Source organism: Pleurodeles waltl, chromosome 6 (assembly GCF_031143425.1).
Source record: "Pleurodeles waltl isolate 20211129_DDA chromosome 6, aPleWal1.hap1.20221129, whole genome shotgun sequence".
Classification (NCBI taxonomy): Eukaryota; Metazoa; Chordata; class Amphibia; order Caudata; family Salamandridae; genus Pleurodeles; species Pleurodeles waltl.
In genome coordinates, this window is record NC_090445.1 from 1,666,482,283 (window position 1) to 1,666,508,716 (window position 26,434).

General features: G+C 43.6%; 1 protein-coding gene across 2 annotated transcripts in view; it reads left to right on the forward strand.

Annotated features, from left to right (window-relative positions):
- The window catches only part of CAMSAP1 (calmodulin regulated spectrin associated protein 1), a 342,698-nt gene that overhangs the window by 133,716 nt on the left and 182,548 nt on the right, over positions 1-26,434 (forward strand). For both annotated transcript variants that reach the window (XM_069241639.1, XM_069241640.1), the window contains exon 5: positions 19,217-19,297. In XM_069241639.1, coding sequence (XP_069097740.1) covers positions 19,217-19,297 — 81 coding nt within the window. The remainder of the gene's footprint in view (positions 1-19,216; positions 19,298-26,434) is intronic.

The following is a 26,434-nucleotide window of genomic DNA, read 5'->3' on the forward strand; positions in this document are numbered from 1 at the left end:
CCGCATCATCCACCAGAAACATCCAGACCATTCCATCGTCGCCTGCTTCAGCAGGAAGTATTCCTGATGCTTGCCAAGGGAGCGATAGAAAATGTTCCGGTTCAGCAAAAAGGTCTTGGGTTCTATTCCCGGTTCTTCTTGAAAAAGAAGTAGTCAGGGGAATGGAGACCGATACTAGATGTCAGGAAGCTCAACAAGTTCCTTTGGAAACAATCCTTTCGGATGATCATGCTGTTGGATATCCTACACCTTCTCAATCCTGGAGATTTTATGACAACAATGGTTCTCCAGGATGCTTATTTCCACATACCAATACATCAAAAACATCGCAAGTATCTCCACTTTACTGTGGCCGGTGCCCATTATCAATTCAAAGCTTGCCCATTCGGTCTGAAGTCAGCTCCACGAATTTTCATGAAATGTCTTGCCCCATACCTGGACGACTGGCTCATAAAAGCTCCTTCTTCACTACTAGCGTCCAGGGCTACAAACGCTTGCCGGAAATTATTTTGCAGTTTGGGGCTAACAGTAAATCTACAGAAGTCAGGCATCCTTCCCTCACGCCGGAGAGTATTCTTGGGTGCAGAACTAGACACCATCAAAAACAAGGCATACCTCACCCCGGCACGACAGCAGAAACTAGCCAACTTGGCTGTCAGTATTTCCAGAAAAAAGTTTGTTTCAGTACGACTGTTCAAGTTGCTTCTAGGCATGATTTCCTCAACCATCGTCCTAGTTCGTCTAGCAAGATTGAGAATGAGACCTTTACAAGAGGAGTTACAGCTCCAATGGACCCAGTCGCAAGGATCCTTCAATGACTTGATAAGTGCTACACCACTTTGCGGTGGTGGTCTCAGACCAACCATCTCTCCCAAGGACTTACTTTTCTAGCGCCAATAACAGATTTTATCATCACCACAGATGCTTCCTTGGAAGGCTGGGGAGGCCATTTACAAGACATGCACATTCAGGGAAGATGATCGGATGTTCAGAAATGAATGCACATAAATCAGTTGGAATTAAAGGCGAACCACCTCATGCTCAAGGCTTTTCTTCCACGCATTGCAGGGTCATCAGTGTTGTCTGGATGGACAACACAACAAGTATGTTTTATATCAACAAGCAGGGAGGAACAAGATCCCTCTCCCTCTCAAGGGAAGCTCAATCTCTTTGGGACTGGCTCACACTGCCATATTTGCCTCAGGGTGGAGCACCTGCCAGGGGTCAACAACGCCCTAGCGGATTCTCTCAGCAGGACGGACGACAACTGCCACGAGTGGGAACTCAACCAGAAGGTACTCAACAGCTTCTTCCAATGCTGGGGACAACCAATCCTAGACTTGTTTGCCACCAATCAGAACGCCAAATGCCAATTCTATGCCAGTCGATACCCACTCCCGGGGTCGTGGGGAAATGCTCTTTCGATGAGATGGTCTGGGATCTTTGCCTACGCTTTTCCCCCCATCCCGTTGATCCCCAGGCTCCTCAGGAAGATGAAGTCTGAGTGCGGCAGGATCATTCTCATAGCGCCCAGATGGCCCAGGCAGTACTGATACACGGAGCTTATGCTCCGGTCCATGGCCAATCCCATGCGCCTTCCCTGCAACCACGACTGTTAAACCTGGCAGCTTTTTGGCATGTCTCCCCTGTCTTTTTGCCTTCCGACCTCCTGGTTTTTGCTGGTTTATTGTCTCGGCGCACTTTACCACTGCTAATCAGTGCTAAAGTGCAAGTGCTCCCCATATAAATTGTACTGTGGATTGGTTCATCCATGATTGGCATATTTGATTTACTGGTAAGTCCCTAGTAAAGTGCACTAGAGATGCCCAGGGCCTGTAAATCAGATGCTACTAGTGGGCCTGCGGCACTGGTTGTGCCACCCACATAAGTAGTTCTGTAATCATGTCTCAGACCTGCCACTGCAGTGTCTGTGTGTGCAGTTTTGACTGTAACTTCGACTTGACTACCCACTTGCCAGGCCTAAACCTTCCCTTTTCTTACATGTAAGGCACCCCTAACTTAGGCCCTAGGTAGCCCCAAGGGCACGGTGCAGTGTATGGTTAAGGTAGGACACATAGTAATGTGTTTTATATGTCCTGACAGTGAAATATTGCTAAATTCGTTTTTCACTGTTGCAAGGCCTGTCCCTCTCATAGGTTAACATGGGGGCTACCTTTAAATCTGATTATAGTGTAGATTCCCTTTGGGAGCGGATGGACATGTGGAGTTTGGGGTCTCTGAGCTCACAATTTAATAATACATCTTTTAGTAAAGTTGATTTTAAGATTGTGTGTTTGAAAATGCCACTTTTAGAAATCCATTCTGTGACTCTGCCTGTTTGTGGATTCCCTGTCTGGGTCAGTTTGACAGTTGGGCTGTTCACACCTCTCCTCTAGACAGTGGCACAAAGGGGGCTGGGGTGTAGCCTGCATATCTTGATTAGCCATCTGTGCTGGAGGGGAGGGGAGGAGTGGTCACTCACACCTGAAAGGACTGTGCCTGCCCTCACACATTGCCGTCCTCCCCCCTGGTGAGTGTCTGGGGCCTGGCGTGGACAAGGAAGGATCTTGCAAAGACTTGACACTTTGCTTTGAAGTTTGCCAACTTAAAAGACAGAACTGGGTATAAGAAGAAGACCCAAAACCCCAGATTTTTAGAATCTTTCGGGGATCAAAAGGAACCTCTGCCAAGGAGAAGAGCTGAAGGAGGAGTACTGTCCCTTTGCTGTGTTGCTTTGCTGGACTTGCCTGCAGTTGCTGCTTCTGCCTTAAAACTTTGCTGTGTGTCCTGCTTATGAAAATTCTCCAAGGGCTTGGAGTAGAGCTTGCCTCCTGTTGGAAGTCTCAGGGACGCCAAAGACTTAGTTTCCTCGACCTGCAGCACTGGGAACTGTGTGCTTTGTGCTGTCCAAGAGGAGAAACCACTGCGACGCCGCCAACGACGCTGCTGGCCTGCACTGAGACCTGCCGGACGGAGTCGTATTGCCCCGCTTCTCACTGCGACCCTGGTCTCACCGACGCAGTCATCGGACGACTTCACCGAGCCACTGCTCGCACCGCGACCTGTGGGCTCCGCACTCCGGCGTCACCTGCTCACACCGCAGCCTGGGCATCCCCGACGACGTCACTTCTGCTGACACCGGCGCCGCTGCCTGCACCGTGGCCTGTGGACACCGCTCATGAGGAGCACGAAGCACTGTCCTGTACCGTCCCGCAGCCCCGGTCCACCGACAACAGCACCATCGGCTCCAGTGTCGTCACCAGGCATCCTTGCCTGCACCGTGGCCTGTGGACACCGCTTGTGAGGGTCACGAAGCACCGTCCCGTCCCGCACCGCTGGCTTGGGCCTACAGACGACAGCGCTTCCGCAACGACGACGACGCTGCCTGCACCATGACCTGTGGACACCGCACATTGCATTGCCCCGCTTCACACCGCAGTCCTGGTTTCACCGACGCCGCTGGATGCCGTCACTGAGCCTGCACCGTGACCTGTGGGCACCGCACGTTGCATCGTCCCGCTTCGCATCACAGCCCCTACGCCATCCCGGCCAGCGCACCTGATTTCATCAGCCTGGAGTTTGATCCACGAGGTGCGTGACTTTAAGGGCCCGACGAATCCTGCACCGACTCCGGAACCGATGCCAGCGACGCCGCTCTCCGGAGCTCACCGCGAGGATCACGACGCCCTGCGAATCCAAGGTACTGTTTGTGGTTCTTCCTGACACTGGCCCGCGATGCAGAGGCCAGCCTGAACTTTTGGTTTTGTTGTTCAGAACGCCATGATAGCCCCAGGTGGAGTTATCGATTTCAAGGAACTGTATTCTTAAGTACATCTTGCAGCATTCATATTTTTATTACTGTATGTTGGATTTTTTATCGTATTTGGTCTTGTTTTATATAGATAAATATTGGCTATTTTTCTAAAACTGGTGTGGTGTCCTTTTGTAGTATTTTCACTTATTACTGTGTGTTATGTGCAAATGCTTTACACATTGCTTCTGAGAAGCCTGACTGCTCGTGCCAAGCTGCCAAGGGGGTGAGCAGGGGTTATCTGAGTGGGTATCTCCCTTATCGTGACTAGAGTGAGGGTTCCTACTTGGACAGGGTGCAAACCGACTGCTAACTAGAGACCCCATTTCTAACAACGACCTTCTCACGAAGAATCAGGGTCAGATTCTTCATTCCGATCCAACATCTCTTCAATTGCACGCATGGCTCCTGAGTTCCGAGAATTCCAGGGTATGAACATTGATCAGGAATGCAGACAGATTTTATCTAGGGCGCGAGAGGACAGTAAAAATAAGACGTACAAGCTCAAATGGAAGAGATTTTGTGTTTGGTGTTCTCAGAACAAGTTCCATCCTTTACAGATTAAGCCAGAACAAATTCTCTCTTACCTTCTCACCCTCTCGAAGGCCGGTCTATGCCATGCATCGGTTAAGATTCATTTAGCGGCTATAGCCTCCTATAGACGCTCTGCTGATATGCCCTAACTCTGCTCATCCAGGATTATTAAGCAGTTCATGAAAGGCCTCTTCTGCACTTTCCCTCCGGTGCGTCCACCTCCGCCAGAGTGGCATTTGAATGTAGTCCTGTCTCAGCTAATGAAAGCTCCGTTCGAACCTATTCACAGAGCTGAACTCCAGTACATCACATGGAAGGTGGCAACTCTGCTTGCTGTTACTTCCACATGGAGAGTCAGCAATATACAGGCTTTTACCACTAAAGAACCTTTTCTGTTTTTTTTTGGATGACTTTGTTCTGGTCAGGACCAACACCAGGTACATTCCTAAAGTGCCGTCATCATTTCACCTGAATGAGCCTGTGATACTAAGAATGTTTTTCCCAAATCCATCTACAATCGCAGAAAAGGCTCTGCATTCTTTGGACATCAAGAGATGCCTCAAATATTATCTCCAGAGTACCAGACTAATAAGGAAATCAGATCAGATGTTGGTATCTTATTCTCATGGACGGCAAGGAGCAGGGATCACTAAGGCCACCATAGCCCGGTGGATTGCTTCTACAATTCAGTTTTGCCACACCAAAGCAGGAAAATCGTTGGCTAAGCGCCTGAGAGCACACTGCACGAGAGCAGTCTCCACATCGGCTGCTCTGTGTCAGGGCATTGCTCAAGATAAAATATGTCAGGCTGCGACATGGAAGACTACGCACTCCTTTACGCAGCACTACTGTTTGGAGTCGTCGCAGAGAACTGACTCTCTAGTTGGACAAGCTGTCTTACGTCATCTCTTTCATTAAGGTGAGACCTTTCCTTTATTGTGTAGAAACTATTTTATATGCAATTGTCTATAATTGCTATGCAATATAGTTTGAGATACTGTTATATATATAAATGAACTGGGACTTTGAATATCAGATAAACATATGCTACTATGGCGACGCTTGCAACTATGTGATTTATGGAGACATGTCAGTCCCATTTCACTTACAAGTACAGCGAGGAGAATAAAGAAGGACAAGTATTTAAAGCATTTGCAAGTGAGTGTTTCTCTTTATTTACCGGCATTTGAGAAAGGCAAGTCAGCCGAAACGCGTCATGTTAGAGGAAGCTGGGAATCCATAGAGTGCTCCTTTCGGCTCCAAAGTGGAGCCTTTTTATTTTGCTGTAATTACCGTGCATGCCATTTGCATGGAGGAGGCACCCATCCTTAAAGTGTTCAGCAATAGGAATGCCATTTGTGAAGGAATATATATATATATATATATATATATATATATATATATATATATATATATATTTAAGGTATATATGTGTGTATATATATATATGTATATTTGTATTGGACTCATAATACAAGATTTATGAGCTGGTTATTTGATAATGTGTTTTAGAGGATTTCTATGCTCACACCCTCCATCCACTGCGGGCATGACGTTTATCAAGAGTACTGCTGGCTATTCAGATTCAAGCATGTGAATTTATGAAAGATCCAATACTGGTTAAGAAAACAAGTTACTTACCTGTAACTACAGTTATCCAGTACTGGTATCTTTCATAAATTCACATGCGACCCACCCTCCTCCCCTTAGATGCTCGCATTTCCTCTCAGGTCATAATCTTTTTCACTCTCGTGCTAGAAAATCTGAGGGAAGGAGCTTCTCTGGAGAGTGTTCTAGAGGGTGCTGGTACCTGATTGGCCGGCAGCCAGGTTTGAGTCCTTTTCACAAAAGGACTTGGATAGGCTATATGAGTGACTGGTGTTGCCATTATAGCCTATAGAAAAAAATGTGTATTTGTTAATTATTGCTGTTTATGTACCGTGGGACTCCCACTTCGACGGGGATGATTCAAGCATGTGAATTTATGAAAGATACCAGTAATGGATAACTGAAGTTGCAGGTAAGTAACTTGTTTTCTTCCTTATTCAGTCTCATAATTTAGATTGTGGTGCTTCCCCATTTTGTGCAAGAGCAGAAAGGTTTCTCATATTCTGATATACGTCCATCTAAGGAAGCATTCATTTTAAATCTGGAGCCATAATACAGAGATTGGGTGAAGAGATATTTAGTTATAATAAGTACAGACTGCACGTTTTTACAAATTTTATATTCTGTGGGAATTGATTTACCTGCTGGTGGTTTGGATTGTGCTACTGACAGTAAGAATCATGATTGAGAAATGTGAGTGAGCATGCTTCCCTGCATATGTTTAAATCTAATGTTTCTTTCTCTAGTTTGTGGCCAACATATTTAGAGTACACACTGAAGAGGCTTCAGAGAAGCTCCTCATTTGCATTTTTAAAGTCTTGTTATCCAGCATTGGATCTTTTATGGATCATTCTTCTTCTGTTGATTTGGGAGTCTCTCAGTAGCCTTCTTACAGACATATTCTTTGAAAAAGTACCTGAAAGGGCTGTCACCTTACCCACCAAATGATCTGACAGCGAAAGGCCCAAACAGTGATGATAATTTATTTTCTGAGTTTTCTGCCTTGAGACTGTGGAGCAGGTGAAAACGTTGTGTTTTCTGCAGTTAATCTCATTAATGTCCAAAGAATCCTTCTACAGAGTTGTTGCTCCTGTGCATAAAAAATATATTTGTACGTGGGAGATTTGCACAAGGAATGCAAATGTTTCGTTCCATGGTAAAAAGACAATGGTTGCTAGATGCAGAAGTTTTTCCACAAAACCCATGAATTACTTAAAGGGAGTGTCTTTGGAGGTTGGTTACTGACACACTTTTTTCAGAAAAAGAGTGCACACAATCTATCTCACCAAAAAACTAAAACATTTCTCACATTATTTGGAGCAATGTAAGGCTTCCAAAAAAAAGGGAGAACCAGCAGAAGAATTGTCATCTGCTTCTGCAGATTTCTCACGGATGGCAGTACAAATCCAGACAGCCCATTTGAGACACACTTGGGTTCTTCTAAAGTGAAGCTACAGCTGCCTAATTTGTAGAAGATGACTGTGGGTGCTCATTCTGCCACCGACAACTAGAGTAGCCATGCACTTCACAGTTTATTCACTATCATCAATCAACAGGTTAGCCATCATTGAGGACTTCTCTGCCTATAACCATCTGCTTCCCAAATCTTTCACTTGAACGCCTGTAGCACCAACAAAGCTGGTGATAAAGCGAAGAAGCAGTTAACTGTTGAAGGTCTCCAAGAAGTAGTGCGTGTTGGCTTTGTTGCGACACAAAGGTGCTTAGGTGTACCTGCTACCTTCAGAAACATTACCTTATAAGGTATGTCCTCTTTCACAACTGAAGATATTGGAAACATAGAATGAATTTCAAGGGGAAAGTCCATTTGGCCATGTTTCAAATTTTTGAAATGGAAGGGGTTTTGGGAAGGCTACTTAACAGCTGTAAGTGCTATATACAGGACCCCCAAAGCTCGATTTTGGGAGGGCTAGACTCAGGTATTATATCGATCTCCAGGGGCACCAGACAGGGGTGTCCTTGCTCCCCATTGTTCTTTGCATTATATATAGATCCTTTTTTATCTAAATTGGAGAGGTGCATCAATATTAAGCCAGTGACCTATTATGGGGAAGAATATAAGGTGTTTGTTTATGCAGACGATATAGCAGTAACAACAATTGATCCTGAAATAACCTTTAAGGAAATTGAAGAGATGGCCAGAAACTTTGGAGGATACTCTGGATATAAGTGAAATGTGGATAAGACACAGATTTTGTGTTCAGCGTATACCTTGACCAAAGATAACCGGGTGGTGGCAGAGGCTGTGTATTGGGGATCAAAGTTACTGCCGCTGTTAACCAGGTGGTGGAACTTTACTTAGCCCCTCTGTTAAGTAAAGTGAAGAGCGATTTGGACAGAATGCATTATCTATATTTATCACTTGAGGGTCGCTGCAAGGTTGTAAAAATGATTGTCTTGCCAAAAGTATTGTATTTGTTTTCCGCGATCCCTTTAGGGCTTGCAAAAAGTTGGCTAAACAAATTAGCGACAATTAGTAATAATTTTATGTGGGATATGCCAAACCAAGAAGGGCTATGAAATACATGACGCTTCCAAAATGTCGAGGAGGCTGGGCAGTTTCCAATTTTACCCTATATTATTATGCCTGCTGCCTCCAATATATGGCTGGATTGATAACTGGGGAGGTAAGGGAGAGTAAGCAAGAAGGGCAATCCTCCTTGTATGAAATGACGTTGGATGTTGAGGCAAAAGGCTGGTTGTTGAAATTTGTAGAACCCAGCTACTTTAAAAAGGTGAGATTTAAGACTCTGCGAGCAGAATATAAGGTCTGGATGCAGCTAAAACGATGGGTTGGGCTGGGCAAGATTATTGCATATACTCCACTGAGTCCTCCCCTTTTCTACTTTTAGGGATCATATTCTGGCAATCTGGCGACAGCCAGGGTTAAGGAAGATTGGGGATCTATATGTAAACTCAGTCTGTAAATCTTTTCAGGAGCTTCAGATACAATATGGTTTACCCGGGTCTTATTTTTTGTAAGTTCTTGCAAATTCGAGATTTTCTCCATCGTCACAGACTGACTATGCCGTTAATGGATAAGATAACATTAATAGAGACTATATGTCGCAGGGAGAAGATGGTTATAATATATACTTTGTTAATAGATGCCCAGCAGGATGACCTTGTGCAACAGAATGATAGATGGGTTAATCGTGTGGGTAAAGAGGGCGGGTGGCTGCAAGAGTCATTAGATATAGCAGGAAAAACCTTTCTCTCAGCCAACTTGAAAACGCAGCATTACAAGATGGCATTTGACCTGTGTTATACACCAGCAAATTTGAGAAAGTGGGGAGGATCTGGTGGGAAGTGCAATCGATGTGGTGGGGCGGAAGCAGAGATATTACATATTTTTTATACATGCCCTAGATTCAAACCATTGTTGGGTTAATTAGAATGGTTGCTCAGTGATACAATTGGAGAAAACGTGAAACTAACACCGACGCTGGAGGTGTTAGGTGTGATGGATCCGCTGGAAAATATGGGGCATATAATAAAAAAAGGAAGACATTTTCTCTACATAGCGATTGCGATACTCCAACTTTGTATAACTCCTGACTCGATGAAAAAAAAAAAAACGACATTTTCAACGTGGAGGTTAAGATTATTAGTGGTCCATTGTATCGAATTGAGCTTATACAGACTTAAAGGCTATAAGAAGAGGCGTAGGAGGGACGAATTTGGGCACCACTGACTAAATGGTTGGAAGAAATAGATCTATGAGTGAAATAGAGCTTGTACAGTATCGGATTGATTTTGTTGAATGTATTTTCTTTATCCGCTTTTCCTCTCTTTTTTTTCTCCCTATCCCGACATGAGGATTTCGGGACATGAGGATTTCGGGACATGAGGATTTGTAAACTGTTTTTTGTAAAAGGAAGGTGATAAGGTTGATTCTTGCCTAATAAAACGTATATATAAAAAATTAAAAAAACAGAATGGGTGTATGATCATCCATAATATGCCCAGCACTAAAGTTGGTCACATTGTGGATAACCCTTCTTAAGTCACTTTGATGTTGCAGGTACTGATCAATGATGTCTGTTGCATTATATCAGAATATTACACATGGCTCCAGCCACACCACCGACCACCACCACAGCAGCTTCCTTCCATACAACTTCCCCTACTGGCACCTGCACCCATACCTACCTGTGCCATCAAATCAGCTCATGTCTGTTCAGCATACAGCTCTACAAAGCCTGTTGGTGAGGCAGATAAAATAGAGGAGGGGAAAGTTACTGACGATTTCACTTTGTGACAAAATGAAGGAGTTGGCTATATGGCTCTTATTATCCTTACCCAACCTATCAAGAGTCTTCTTCAGATGACCATGCACCGTTCCACTCCACATCCTTTGAGCTCCCAGTGACAGTAATGGAAATAGTTTCCTTTAAGATTTTAAGCAACTGTTGCAAAAAGTGATGATCTTTATCCGCTATTGACCGTATTCAGGAAGGGATGATGGTTATTCAGGCTCCAATATCATGATTAGCTATAATGTCATGGCTTTATAACTAATCTGCACAGCATCCTTGCTTGTGTCAAGGAGTATTCTTGGGCTGATTCTCCAGATGCACCACTCTTATAGATTGAGAAAGGGGGTAAATATTTTCGGGAGGAGTTCTCACACTGGCAGAAAATTCTGGCAAAATAGTGATTACTTTAAGTATCAGAGTCAAAAAGATGAGAAAGAGCAAGAAACCAATGAAATTCTAAGGAAGGGAGTGAGTTTTGGGGTCTGTAATTGATGCCCTGTGGTTGTTGCAAGGATAGAATGTAGTCTGATGGTAGATGCAGTGGTCCACAAATAGAAAGGTGAACTGCAAAACACATTTTTTGACATGCCTTATGACGGTGATGACTTCTTTGGATGCCCTGTAGGTAAGGCGTTACAATCTATAAAAGCTGAGACAGCCAGGTCTCTTGGTATGCTGCAGTAGCAACATCTAACACACTCTACAGGGACATGGTATAGAGTGCAGTTGTCCTTTCGTGGCAGTATTTTCCGTAATGCTTCTAGCATCAACTGCTTTATTAGGCATCAGCCTTATTACCCACAGACATTGAGCCTTCCTGGTTCCTTGCAGTACAAATAGCAGACAAGGAAGAGGTGAAACACTCGAGCCAATCAGCAAGCAATGCGGTTGTTGACCTCTCTCTGGGAGCAAGCACCAGAGAGCATGGATAGTGGGAAGACTGCTATCTTTACTAGGAAGCCATTACAATCTGATAGATGCATTATATATGTGTTCGGGTTCAGCTACACACTGGAGAACATTCAGCAACCACACTGTGTGCAACACAAAATGATATAGTAGCATCTTTAGCTATTACAGTTGGAGTGCATTGTCATGCTGAAAAAAGAGATCCTGGAGCCTGTCCCAAAATCCCAGGGATGAAAGGGGTTTGATTTACTCCAGCTTTTTTATTGTAAATGAATGGGTTGGAGAATGGAGCTCTAACTTGAATCACCAGCAACAAACAAATTATATTTTTCAATAGTTTCTCTGGAAGAAGTTCTGCAAGGGGTAGCTTATGGTTGAGTTGCATACGAAGACGTATGCTTATGAATTCCATCCCATTCCAGACACCATTAATTCTGCGGTTCTAAGTAGCTAAATGCCACTATTTTAAAATTCTTCCATTTAGCTTAAAGTTGGCTTCAAGGATCTTTATCAACTTCATGGCACTGGTTTAGCTTTCTTTTATCTTTAGGGGCACCATGTGTTCACCTAACTGAACAGCTGGCTGATCAAGTGAAAGTCGTACGCAAACCTTGGCCAAAAGACCCACAAACACCTGCCTGTTGCTCTTCCGCAGTTCTGAATCTTTTCTGAACTCTCTGGCAAACCTCCTCTCAAGCCATCCTCCCATATTTAGTTTCTGGGAAAGCCTTTGCCTCAGAATTCAAACTTTGACAAAGGCAAGTGAAGCAGATGGTAAATTTCAAGGAGAATCTTAGTCTCTGCTAGGATTTGGGCACCCTCCTGCGTTCCACATAATTCCGTATTGCCACCTGTTTACGTCATCTGTCCAGGAAGCATTGGATGCTAGGTGGCTACAAACCACTGGATCATTCGACCAACACATCTAGATTACATCAGGAACAAATTCAGCTCTTATCTAGTGGCTGACAAAGGCCACATTGCAGTAGACTTGCTATTTCAACCGGAGGCAACATTTTATCATGAAGGTAGAGGCATCCATGGAAGGTTGGAGGCCCACCTGCTCGAACTAGATGCAAGGGATCACTGCTCCCAAGAGGAGAGATTGCTCCTTATCTATCTGTCAGAGCTCCAAACAGTCAGGAGGGGTCACAAACTATTCCATCCAAGATGATTTCCAAATTTACTGTTTTTGATAAGACAAGGCAACAACAATCCTGTTTTTCATATTTAGAAGCATGTGGTAATAAAGTCTCTGGTTGGAGGCTCAATGTCGTTGGGGTTGGTAGATCAGCCACAACATCTTCATGATGGCCGGCCATCTACCAAGGGTCAAATGTGTGAGCAAACACTTTTATCCATGCAGTGACTGTTGACCATGAATGGAAACTGAACCAAGCCAAAGTCTTCAATTTTTTGTTTCTTCTAAACCTAGATGTATTTGCAAGGGAAAAGCAGCAATAAATGTGGGTACTTTGCTAGAAGGCACTGACAACTAGGTTTGGTGGGGGAAAGGAGGAGGCGTTGGCAGAGGGAGGAGGGGTAGGTCCTTTAAAATTTTATGATTCAAGACATTTGCCTCATCTTTTCTACTTCTCCTATTTCACAGGTGGAAAGGTCATTAAACATAAAAGACTAAGGTGGCAGCTGATTCTGATAACAGCAGCCTTGTCCTGCAAACACTGGTTCACAAACCTTCATCTGATGAAAGTTCTGCATGTTCCACAGGGCGCTCTCTGACCAGTGCAAGAGAGGAGACTATCCAGCATCTGTTTGTCTGCATGGCTCCTAAATTCCCAAATTCTCCTGTTCAGGTGTTCCCCTAAATGCTGCAACATCCTAGCCCAAGCTGGAGCACCACTTACCTGGCCAAATGGAAAATATTCTGTTCCTGTTAAAAGGGCTTACATCCTGTATCCAAAACTACATCAAATAGCCACATATCTGCAACAGTTAGCCAAGTCAGGGCTCGCCCACAGTTCTGTTTAAGTTTACTTATCAGCATTTTCAGTGTTCTTCTGCATAGTAGAGAATATTAGTTTCTTCAAGCGTTATCAAGGAATTCCTTGAAGGACATTCAATGGCATACCCTTCGGTGAAGTCTTCTGCATCCAGGCGGGAGCTCAACACTGTGTTGAGTCAACTGATTAAAAAGTCTGTTTTAACCTGTTAAATTACACACCAAACCTAAATTCATACTTCAGACAGTCAAATTCATTGGACTGTCGTCTGATCTACCTGTAAGATCTGATAGAGCTTTCTAGCCACAGATTCCTCACGTATAGAATATTATCCAGTCATTAGACTGGACCCAGACATATCTGAGCAGTAACACTGTGTGCCGTAGGTGGCGCTGTTCGCTCTGTCTCTGCATCATCAAAGCTGGAAATGATGTGTGTGGTACCTGCAAAGGTGCCACCCTCGTGTGCAGGCGTCAGTTCTTTGCTTTTTCCTTTGCACGACAGATAGCGCTGATCCGTGAAAAGCTACCCTCAGTTTTTTTTTTGGCTTTTTCTTAAACTTTTGACAAACTTTTTTTTTTATATAGAGATTCTTTCTCCTTGTGTGACAGGGTGCTCCCAAAGAAACCTTCTGGTTTCAGTGCATGTAGTGCCCGTCACAGGCAGATGTCTGTGACAGACCCAAACTTGATTTGTTTGTGGTGCTTGGAGAAGGACCATAGCTCCAAGACCTACGAAGACATCAACCCCATATACCAGAAGGTGCTGAGGGATTGGTCCTGCAAACTGCTCGCCAGCTGACATTTGGCGACCCCACGACGCTGAAGATCCTAGTTGCGTGGAAGGTCCTGGGATCGTTCGTGGAGCCTCACCTGGTCGGTCGGTCACCATCCTACTCGAAGTAGTTGGAAATGTCCTGTAAGTCACATAAACATAAGAAGTCGAAGGGGTCTTGGCTGCGATCATCAAAATCTTCTGATGAGGTGCGGCAGCGTATGCACTCAAGTATCCGCTTAGGCGTAGCCAGAGTCTGGGCCCACTCCACGCTTCCCTGACTTTCCTGAAGCCAGAGCGACCCCCCACCCCTGTCCAGCTTAAAAAATGTTTTGAAGCCATGAGCCTCATATTTAGGTGGGCTGGCCCCTCTGTAGTGCCTTTGGGCCCCACGGATGGTGGAGGGTCCCCACTGATCCACTCTGGTGGTTCTTCTTTGACTGTAGTCAGGCCCCATAGATCCTGTCTTGGACTTGGAGCAGAACCGCAATTGAGATCTTCTTCAGCGCTCGCTACAGTGCTGGTGGCGCCATCTCTATCGGCATTGCTGACTCCAACACGAAGCCTTATGGTCATCATCCGACTCTGGTTCTTGCGCGGGCCAGGGCCATGCTCTCTGGTTCGGAGCCAGTGCCATTTGCCTTTGACGGGCCTGGAGAGATAGATGAATGGGAAGGGTCTGAGGACCCTTATGGACACCAGCAACTGCTAGATGAGATGAGGAAAAACTGGTATGAGGAACTGACAGAGTACAGTGGGTTAGACACCTCACCTGACAGTGGCTTTGGTCCTTCCTCCTAACGTGGGTACGGAGGATGGGGCCTGTTCCGCTATGGTGGTGCATAGGGCACCTGAGGTCTTGAAACTTCAGCTGCTCACAGTGGCCGTGAAAGCAAACATTTTGACAGAGGTGATTTAGCCAGAAGCTGACCTTCTGAACCTTTACTCCCCTTTAATGAAGCCTTAATGACTTTCTATTTGTGGCCTGGCCTAAGCCTAGCAAGGGGCTCCTGTTCAAAGGACAATTTCCCGCTGTCACTGCCACACTCCTGGGGGACCCCATTTTCCTTACCCAGCACCCACCCCGGGTAGTTTGGTGGTCCAAGCCTCCACCGCTAGAGTTAACTCTGGAGCATTCCCTAGCACTCCACTGAATAAGTCATCAAAGAGGCTGGATCCTTTTTAGGAAGTGAATGTTACCTTCTGCCAGTCTTGCACTCAAGTTGGTGAGCACTGTATGCCGTTTGGGCTAATATTACCAGACAATCTGTAGTTAGGTTGCAGAAGTGTTGCCTGTAGTCCTGTAGGAGGCCCACACCATACCCTCCCAAGCTGTTGCTGATGGGTGAGACGCAGAAAATGTCACCATATGATGTGGACTGGACGCAACTGACTTGCTGGGAACAGCAGTTTCATTGTTGTTGGCCTTGTGGCGCCATGCCAGACAGAGAACCATTGGCTTGTCAGAGGATGGTCCAACCTCACTAGTGGACATGCCTCTTGATGGTTCTTGTTTTTTTTTAAGAGAAGGGTGACTCTATGCTGAAGCACTTAAAAGACCGCAGAGCTACGGCCTGGTCCTTGGGTTTGTTTATGGCCCCTCGTCAATCCCCGTCTGCTTCCCGCTCCTTTCGTGGTCGTGGAAGGGGCCTCCAACCGCAAGCCTACCCTCCCAGCTGCCATATCAAACAGGCTTCTTAGCATTTTCGTCGCCTAGGACGTGGATCTCATAGACCACGTGGGGCAGGTAGTCCCAGTTCCCCCCAGGCCAACACAAACCACCCAGCAGCTGCAGCCTCCAAGCCCCTTGATTTTGCCCTTCGACCATCATGAGCATTCAGTGGGGGGATACACCATCACCTGCACCACTGGCGGTCAGTAATATTGGACAGTTAGGCTTTGCAAATTTTCCAAAGGGGCTACTCCCTCCCCTTTGTGACCACCCCTCCACCCATGTCACCTACTTCTCACCGGCTGACTGAGGACCACCTCTCCATGTTCTGTCAGGAAGTGGTTACTGTCTTGGCCAAGAGAGCTATAGAGAGGATGCTGACATCAGAAATAGGTATTGGTTGCTATTGCTGCTGCTTTCTGGGGCACAATAAATAAGGAGGCCTTTGTCCTATCCTAGACCTTCGCCTTCTCAACCTTTTCCTGAATAAAGAGAAATTGAAAATGCTCACACCCTGTCAAGCTCTGGCTGCCTGGATCCAGGACACTGGGTTGTGGCGTTTGACTTGCAGGACTCATATTTCCACATTTCCATCTTGCCTTCTCACAGACATTACATGATGTTCACAGGAGACCAAGAGCACTTTCAGTTTACCATGCTCCCCTCCGGGCTTACCAGCACCCATCGAGTGTTCATGAAAGTAATGGCAGTGGTTACAGCTCTTCTGCGGAGGTCAGGGGTTACAGTTCTCTGCAGCCTCGACGATTGGCTGTTGGTGGGCTTGCCCTAGGGAGTCATCTTTCACCTTCAGAATATGGAGGACTTTCTGTTCTTGCTGGTGTTTATTATCAGTGTTCCGAAGTCATACTTGACTCCATATCAGGCGCTCCTTTTCATCAGAGCTGTTATGGACACAGTTCAGTTTTGGGCCTATCCTCCAAAGTGGCAAGCCCAGGATATACACGCTATGATAATGATGTTTAAGCCCTTGTCTTCGATTTCAGTGAGAATGATCCTGAGGTTGCTGGACCTCATGGGCTTCCTCATCCTGATTGTAATACATACCTGTTTGCTTATGCAGGCTCTGCAGTGAGACTTGAAGTCCCAGTGGGCTCAGCATCAGTGGAATCTCTCTGATATAGTCCAGATCTCGGCGGGTACTGCAAAAGATCTGCAGCAGTGGCTGAAGAACCGCGATTGGATCAGTGGCAGACACCTCTCCCTTCACCACCCAGAGCTGACTGTAATGACACATTAGTCACTTCTGGGATTGGGCGCTCATCTGGGAAAGGTGAAACCCAGGGACTCTGGTCTCCGGCATAGTCTGGGTTCCACATTAACTTGTTGGCACTTAGGGCGATTTGCTTGGCATTGAAAGCCTTTGTTCCTTCAATCAAGGGACAATTTTTGTCTTGAGTGGAGCTCTAGCCTCCTGCGTGTCTTTCTTCCTATACCATTTATCCCTAGAGTTCTGAAGAAGATCAGGAAGGGCCGGGTCAGGCCCAAATTATTCTTTGGCCCCGGAATGGGCACTGTTAGACCGGTATAATGAGCCGTTGAGCATCACCATCGGTCCCCCGATCATGCTTCCTCTTCAGTAGGATCTTCTATCAAAGGAACATTGGAGGGGGGTTCTGCATTAAACCTGCATACCCTTCCTGTGTTGAGATTGAATTGCTGTAGATTTTGACCTTTCCCCCCAAAGTCTGTGATGTTATTCTGGCAGCCAGGACCCCCTCCACCAAGTCCGGTATATGCCTGCTAATTTTGTTGCTTGGTGTGATTCTAAAAACGTCAACCTTCTTTCTTCACCTCTCTCTAAGGTTCTTCTGTTTGCTTTTTCTTTGGCTCAGCAGGGCTCTGCTCTTGGCACAGTTAAAGGTTATCTGTAAGCCATTTCAGCATTTTTGCGTTTGCTGGACCATTTTTCTTTAGTCATGCCAATTGTGGCTAGGTTTCTAAAAGGTTTGCTGCCCATTTTTTTTGCCTGAGGCCAGTCCTCATTCCCCTGAGGGAGCTTAAATCTTGTTATAACATTCTTCATGTGTGCTTCTTTTGAGCCTCTGCATAAATGCCCCCTTTGACTATTAACCATCAAAACTTTATTTCTAGTGGGCATTGCATCAATCAGGAGCGTCTGTGAATGTGCTGGGAATTGCAGGAGCTCTTGATGAACCCTCCCTACCCCTTCTTCTACTTGGACAAGCTGGTCCCTTCAACAAGAGTCTCTTTTCTTCCGAAGGTTATAACGATTTTCCATGTTGGCCAGAACATCATTCTGACTTTTTTTGCGCTCTGCCTCACCCCTCCAACACTTCACCATCTGGACCTTATAAGAGCGCTGTCCTACCTTGATTACACAAGAGAGTTCTGGGAATCTGCAGCTAGAAGTCTTTATCTGATGAACAAGTTACTTGCCTTGGTGACGCCTTGTTTGGTAGAGACTCTATCTAGCCGCATACTCCTTGCCGGCCTTCCCATCTTCCATGCTTTGCGAGCTGATTACAGCATAAGGGACACCCTTCTCAGGACTTTAGTATTTTACACCAGTGGTTAGTTTTAATCGTGGGTCCACGCTCCTGGTGTGGAAAGTCATGAAGGTTACAAACATCAGATATAGGTACATGCATGTCATTTCCCACGTGAATGATGTCACCGACACAGAGCTGGACGTCTTCACCTACCAGTGCGCAGGGATACTGATCAAAAACTACCAGATCCTGTCTGATGCCAAGGGAATATTCTAAGGGAAGGAATCTACAGCTAGATAGTCTGTACCAGATAAGGTGTTAAGAAAGGTAAATAACTTGTTCTTTAAAGGCATTCTTTTAAAATCCAAAAAGTGCTGTAGTGTGGGAACTTAATTTTGAGGATAACTGCAAAGGTCTCGGGTTCAAAATTGACTGTGGTATTAGTTTCAGAAAAAAGGATCAATGGCGCAGAAAGGTCAGCTTCTTTTTGTGCAAGAAATTTCAAGGTGAAATTCTGCTGCAGTTAAGTTTTTTCACTCAAAAGCTCAACACCCCCATAACATAATATGTGCACATATCGGTAGTGTTGTGTTTAGATGTCATCATATGCAACTGAAAAGCCACTCTGTTGAATGTATGGATTGTGTTCAGAGGTACTTCTTATAATGTTTGGTTGTAGTTCCTTTATCATTTATTTCCTGCATATTTATAAAACCTTTTTTTGCAAATGTTTGCATTTTACTTTATGTGCAACATTTTCGTAATCACAATGGCCATGTGACTAATTTGGTTTATTGGCTGTAGCCTCTGTTGTTGAGGCACTGGCCATTGCATTTTAATGATGGAAGGCAGAACAGATTGTGTGGGGACCTAACATTTTTATTTTTGGATCAGTTTAACCATGTCATAAAGATTTTGAAGAATTTGCTTTGTGGCATGTATGTGCACTCTTGCCCATAAGTGACTAAAAATGCCTGTGCAAATCATCTGCCTCTCTTTATTTATGTTGCTTGTGAAATATTTTAAAGCATGCAAATCCATGAAACAGAACATTTGAGAACTGGATTTACAGTTACATGCTTTTTTCGTCTTTAAGTTTTGTTAGCTCTGGAGTTGAGTAGAACATACAGAAATGTTTTCTGTGGATATCTTTGGATTTTGGAGGAATTAATGTAAATTATGTTACCCTTTTACTTCAGGTAAATCTGAAAATGAGAGAAATAATGGAAAAAGAGCTTAGATTAAAACAGCAGCTATTGGAGAGCCCAGGTCATCAAAAGGTAAGATAAAAGCAGAAATGATTGACTGTTGTCTTGTATTACAACTGTCCAGTTTGCTCTGAATGTTTGTCTCTGTATAGGCATATTTATGTGCACTAATAAATAATTAGATAGGTTTTTGATTGCTTAGTGTGTAAGACCTTAATGTATGCAGCTGATTTACTTAATTGAAAACCCTTTGCAGATTTCGTATGAGGTAAGCCATCTGAGCCTGAAAAAGGTTAAAGAACTCATTTCTTTTCAGTCAGTGGTTCTGCCAAATTGTCTGCCTTGGTACATACCACTTTCTACAAATGTTATCTTTCTTATATAGAAATTACTCTTTTGTAGCATTGTGTGGTGCTGCTGTTTATTATTACTGTTTGATATGTGCCCAAATCAGTCTCTCTTGATGAACAAACGTTTGGATTTATTTAAATATAGGAGTTCCAATCCATTTACAATTCAGTACCGTTCCATATGACTGTTATTTCAGTTGTCCAGTGTCTTTGGGTCTAAGTTATGCCATGCTCCCTGTGACAAGCACACACTAATAAAACTCATTAATAGTAATTTAAAATGTGCCAGACACCAATGATGATTAGCAGTGAGGTGTTTGGTCTCTCAAAGCCTTTGTGTTTTTAGAAAGTACAGTGCCAAACGTTCACGAAAAGCTCAATGTATGCTTCACAGTTTTTGCTTGCATTGCCTTTATTGCATTAAACAAAACCTTAAAGGCCTCTCATGAGTGAGATGGTCCATTTAATTGTTTCTCCTTTGAAACAACAGCATCAAACAGTTCATGTATTGTGTTAGGTTGTCACCTTGGAACTCCGTTCAGCGCAGTGACTGGGAAGTGTGACTGTAGACCTGGCCATGGATGACGTGTTTCCAGGGGCATACCAAGTTTTTCTGGTTTTGACTGCAAAGGAATAGGCCAGAGACCAAAGTGGTCTTTAACAGATAATGCACACTCTATTCTAACTGTTCCCACCATTGTTGAAGAATATTCCTGATGCTTCAGTGTTAAGAGGATTTATAACCAGGTTCATATTTTCCAGAATCGATGTGAAAATCTTTGCAACAGATGAGCTTTTGTGCAAAGCCTCACCTTCTACAAAATATCACCCACCAGACTATTGCCAGCATTTCCACCATATGAATCAACAAGTTATTTGGCAATAGTGACATCAGTAAACAATGTAACCTAGCATGTTGAAATTGTTATTAAGTCAAGACTTGGTAATGAGAAGAATCATTTGGGGGGGTGTAAAAGCTACAGAACATTTACAAAACGTTCTTGAACGTACACAACACCTTGAAAAGACTCTACCTTTAGTTCTTCTTGGCAGATTTTACTATTCAATGTGGAACTCTATTTATTTGCAGAAGACCTGTACAAACAAATGCCAATGTTTTCTTGAATTTGATGAAAGGCTGAGGCACAGTAAAGGTTATATCACTCAAATAGTAAGTTCATCTTCTGGCATGTCAGACTGTCAGCTCAGGTGTATCGCCATGCACTCATTTTTCTGATCCGAAGCCTGGTGTTTAGTATTGGATCTACATTTGACTGGAACGTTGTTTGGGCCACAGGGCTATGGGGAAATGTACAGGGAGTGCAGAATTATTAGGCAAGTTGTATTTTTGAGGATTAATTTTATTATTGAACAACAACCATGTTCTCAATGAACCCAAAAAACTCATTAATATCAAAGCTGAATATTTTTGGAAGTAGTTTTTAGTTTGTTTTTAGTTTTAGCTATGTTAGGGGGATATCTGTGTGTGCAGGTGACTATTACTGTGCATAATTATTAGGCAACTTAACAAAAAACAAATATATACCCATTTCAATTATTTATTATTACCAGTGAAACCAATATAACATCTCAACATTCACAAATATACATTTCTGACATTCAAAAACAAAACAAAAACAAATCAGTGACCAATATAGCCACCTTTCTTTGCAAGGACACTCAAAAGCCTGCCATCCATGGATTCTGTCAGTGTTTTGATCTGTTCACCATCAACATTGCGTGCAGCAGCAACCACAGCCTCCCAGACACTGTTCAGAGAGGTGTACTGTTTTCCCTCCTTGTAAATCTCACATTTGATGATGGACCACAGGTTCTCAATGGGGTTCAGATCAGGTGAACAAGGAGGCCATGTCATTAGATTTCCTTCTTTTATACCCTTTCTTGCCAGCCACGCTGTGGAGTACTTGGACGCGTGTGATGGAGCATTGCCCTGCATGAAAATCATGTTTTTCTTGAAGGATGCAGGCTTCTTCCTGTACCACTGCTTGAAGAAGGTGTCTTCCAGGAACTGGCAGTAGGACTGGGAGTTGAGCTTGACTCCATCCTCAACCCGAAAAGGCCCCACAAGCTCATCTTTGATGATACCAGCCCAAACCAGTACTCCACCTCCACCTTGCTGGCGTCTGAGTCGGACTGGAGCTCTCTGCCCTTTACCAATCCAGCCACGGGCCCATCCATCTGGCCCATCAAGACTCACTCTCATTTCATCAGTCCATAAAACCTTAGAAAAATCAGTCTTGAGATATTTCTTGGCCCAGTCTTGACGTTTCAGCTTGTGTGTCTTGTTCAGTGGTGGTCGTCTTTCAGCCTTTCTTACCTTGGCCATGTCTCTGAGTATTGCACACCTTGTGCTTTTGGGCACTCCAGTGATGTTGCAGCTCTGAAATATGGCCAAACTGGTGGCAAGTGGCATCGTGGCAGCTGCACGCTTGACTTTTCTCAGTTCATGGGCAGTTATTTTGCGCCTTGGTTTTTCCACACGCTTCTTGCGACCCTGTTGACTATTTTGAATGAAACGCTTGATTGTTCGATGATCACGCTTCAGAAGCTTTGCAATTTTAAGAGTGCTGCATCCCTCTGCAAGATATCTCACTATTTTTTACTTTTCTGAGCCTGTCAAGTCCTTCTTTTGACCCATTTTGCCAAAGGAAAGGAAGTTGCCTAATAATTATGCACACCTGATATAGGGTGTTGATGTCATTAGACCACACCCCTTCTCATTACAGAGATGCACATCACCTAATATGCTTAATTGGTAGTAGGCTTTCGAGCCTATACAGCTTGGAGTAAGACAACATGCATAAAGAGGATGATGTGGTCAAAATACTCATTTGCCTAATAATTCTGCACTCCCTGTATAAAATGAAAGTAGAAGTAGACACAATCAAAGCAGCACAGCCAGAGAGACATGTAAATAGCACTCTTGACCTCCATGCAAGAACATGAACGTCAGATACCATCAGCGCTTCTGCCTGCACTTTCCCTGCAGTGTTAACAGTGGCATAAGTTTCAAAATCCATCTTCTGAATATGATTACCATGGGGGAGAAAAGGTGGTCACTTGCCTTCAGTCAAGTATGGAAGCAATCAATTCCTCGCTCTGCCTTCACTCTTAACTACTCTGGAGGGAGTAGCATCTCTGTAGGCTAGGGCTCTGTCCAAACATAGCAGTATACAAAAAGGTGCTATTCATTTGGTGGAATTGTCATATTCTGAAATGCTCCCACCAACACCTTCAAATATAATTCTCACAGGATCAAAACACCTCTGTATATAAAAACTGAGAAAATAAATTTGCATCATGTACCAAGTCAGGCTCTGGAGAGGGTGCTGCTTATGTCCAGGCACAAAGGGATCTACTCTACATAGTTGTAGTTAATAAAGAAATGCATAAATAAGTGTTGAACAACAAATTAAATAACAAAAGAAAAAAGACGGTCGTGCTGCATCATATACTAAAACTCCAGCATAGAGATGTGTACTACTTGCCAAAATGATGCCTAATTGTAGGAGCCAGTGGCCCGGGAGTGCCAGGCAGACCAAGTACATAACAAGTACTTTCAATTCTAAGTCCTAATACTAGACCACAATCTGCAGCAAGACTGGCTCTTGAAAGTCTGTTCAAAGCTATTCAAAATGCAATCACAAAAATGGATGCTCTAGGACATCAAACATGAAAATTCCACAACCATGCCAGTGTTGAGACTTCACTACATGGGATCAATTTGTACACAAAACAAAAACAAATGTTCCCTTTAGATGGGTACCTTTTTAATCTAGAACACACACAAATTCTTGAATACCAGTTTTTGTTAGGTAGCATGTCAGACCTCTCCTAAAATCAAGGGTGTCCTCCATCTTTATACTTCTTCTTGTCATACTGCACATGATGCCTCTACAAAGATTTTGTAGTACCAATGAAGTAAGCGCCTTCTTATGGTGGGACAGGCAGGAAAAGCTGATGAAGGAAATGTACATTCAAAATCATCTCTGTTGAAAAAATTCTGTCAGGGATTTGTTCCTGTCGGGATTGGAAATGCACGTAAAAAATATTTTGCTGCAGGGCACATGGACCAAGAAAGAACCTTCATGCCTTGTCAGCGTGCTGATGTTCTGAGCTGTCCACCTGACCCTCAAGTCATTCTACCCACATCTAACAAGCAGGGAAGTGTTGATACAGCGAGGTGACATGAAAATAAATATATAAACAAGCAGGCATGACTAAGGTAGGGACCCTCTTGAGAGATGATTGGACAGCCTAGAACAGTTCATTCACAAATCACCTCACAGTAAACACGGAAACAAAACCAGCGAGCAGAACGCCTTAAGAAGCAACATCTTTTTGAGTTTTTCCACCCGCGCTATGATCTCTGCCAGTCACTTTCTAGTAGAAACACCTGTAATTGCTGAACAGACAAAGTTTAACATCCATATACCTTTGACCATGCTCAAAAGGGAGTGCTCTTTTGATCAAACCCATTAAAGGCCTTTATGCGCTCCTGTTGTCCATTTACCAAAGTTAAGGTAGGCATGAAAAACCTCCATTGCTAGAGAATAGCAGTGATGATTCATAGAGCTCCTTCACCTATTGAAGCAGTCCATGGGTTGTTGCCTTGTAAATTGGTCTGTTGATCAGTGCACGCAGGATATTACAAAACAATCTAAGATTGTTGAATTTTGCAGACTGTCTCCTGAAAAATTACAGTATGTCTATGTGAGCCTCCCTGCAAATTATTTGAATTCTCTAAGTAAAGTTAAAAAAAAAATATTGTGCCAGGTAGGTCTTTGAACACGTGCAAGTGGAAGAGACTTTGCATCAAGTGCATGGAACTGTCAACCCTGACACATTAATCTGTCCAGAAGAAACAGTACTTTCGTATCTACTACATTTGGCTTGCATTTTTTTGTCTATAAAGGATGTTAGTACAGCATAGTTAAACATCCAGCGCTGTCCTCTTTCATTACGATACCAGTGATTAAATCCTTTTTTCCTAACTAAGCTAATGGATTCTTTGTTAAAGGTACATTTACCTTCCAAACCCTTGTACAAAGAACATTCCAACATTTGTCTTTGAAGATAAGCATTTCATGGGACCACTACATCAGCCAGCAGTATTGAATAGACATAATCATTTTGCAGTGACAACCCATACATTGTGTTCCACTGAAATAAAAACCGTGCCTTCTTAAAACCATCACAACCTCCTCATAAAACAAACCATTTTGTTACCAACATTTTTTTCTGAGTCCTCTGCCTCATCTGATTATTCACATGTAGGACATAAAACGGCAAGACCTAAAGCTGTCAAGCAGTTGTTCAACTCTGATCAAGTTTGTACAGGGTTATCAATTTTTAGGCTGTAGGCCATTAGATTGTCTTCTTCGTAGCACTCAGCTACCCCCAAATAAATAAACCACTACTAGGATGACCCAAAGCTGATTTCATTTATTCTACATCAACCTTAATACGGCATACACACTGCAGAAATTTGCATAGCAACTACCTAATGCCTCCTCTGATTGGTGGGATCTACAACTGGATAAGGCACAGCTGGTTAGTCCTTAATCCTCGTAAAAGCAAACTACCACCCTGTACACTCACGGGCTACAGTGAAGAAGCTGTCACCCATAATACCATGATAGTGGTGACTGTGAAGCTGTCAGAAAGGATGAAGTCTCTAAGGTGTTCTAGAAAATCCCTTTATCATGAAGGATCATCATTCCTTGCGAAAACCTGCCTCATATAAATGTATGGTCCTAACTGTGTCACTAAATTATAGTGCCCCATTAGTGTGGGTACTTGGTGGAACAAAATGTAATTATTGTTATTGCCTTTTTATTGAAACACCCTAAAATGTCTGAGACAGGTTAAGAAATACTGCTGAATGGGTAGTGCAGGGTCTTAGTTGCTAGGAGCTCACTATTACAAGGCTTGTAGACTGCACTGGCTCTCAATTTCATATTAAATGAGCATTTGATCCCTTGTAATAAGCTACAATGATACTTGTCAAACATGATTCAGTAACTGGGTTCTTAGGCTGAAGCCTAATGTCTGAGAACAATATATCTGGTCCCATAAATATTCAAAAATAAATCAGTGACTGGTATAGGCAACTAAAGTGTCGGAATAACCTCACTTTAGAGTTAAGGAAAGTCTTATGTACAGTGGACTTTAGAAAAAGCTTAAAACGCTTCTCTATCAGTTCTTGTCTTGAGCAAATCCAAGGATTTTGTCAGAGTCTTGATACCGTTGGGTTTGGGTGCTATTTAAATTGACTTGACAAGACTGTTTTTTGACCATCAGGTGTCCTCACTGGATCTCTGATCTGGGGAGTTTCTTTGATTAAACCCTTTCTACTAGATGATATATGTGAATTAATGTAAGAAATGTTCAGATTGATTCTACATTTTTGGCCTTTTTGCTTATTGGAGTTTATCTGATAGAGAAGAGCTATTGGTTTGCAGCACGTGCTTCTTTAGATTACTTCCTGTATGTACTCCTGCTATTGAGTGTTGGGCTTAGACGCTGGATTTTGTTTGAAGAAAGAATTTTTGTTTCAGAGTGATGCTACCTCCCCTGAAGCCACCAATGCTCCACCTTCGATAATTCTAGTCTACCAACAGGTTTGGAAGGGTTTCCACAGCTCCACAAATGCTTCTTGAAAATATAGTATTCTTGGTGCTGGATACCTGGAGCACTAATATACAGACTTTAAGCATCGGGCAGAAGAAATTGAGAATTAATTGTTGCTTCAACAGCTCTGATTCCCGACGGAGTGAAAAGCCTGGGGCCAAATTATAAAAGAATTACTCTTTTTGGTAGGGTGGTGTGGAGAGTG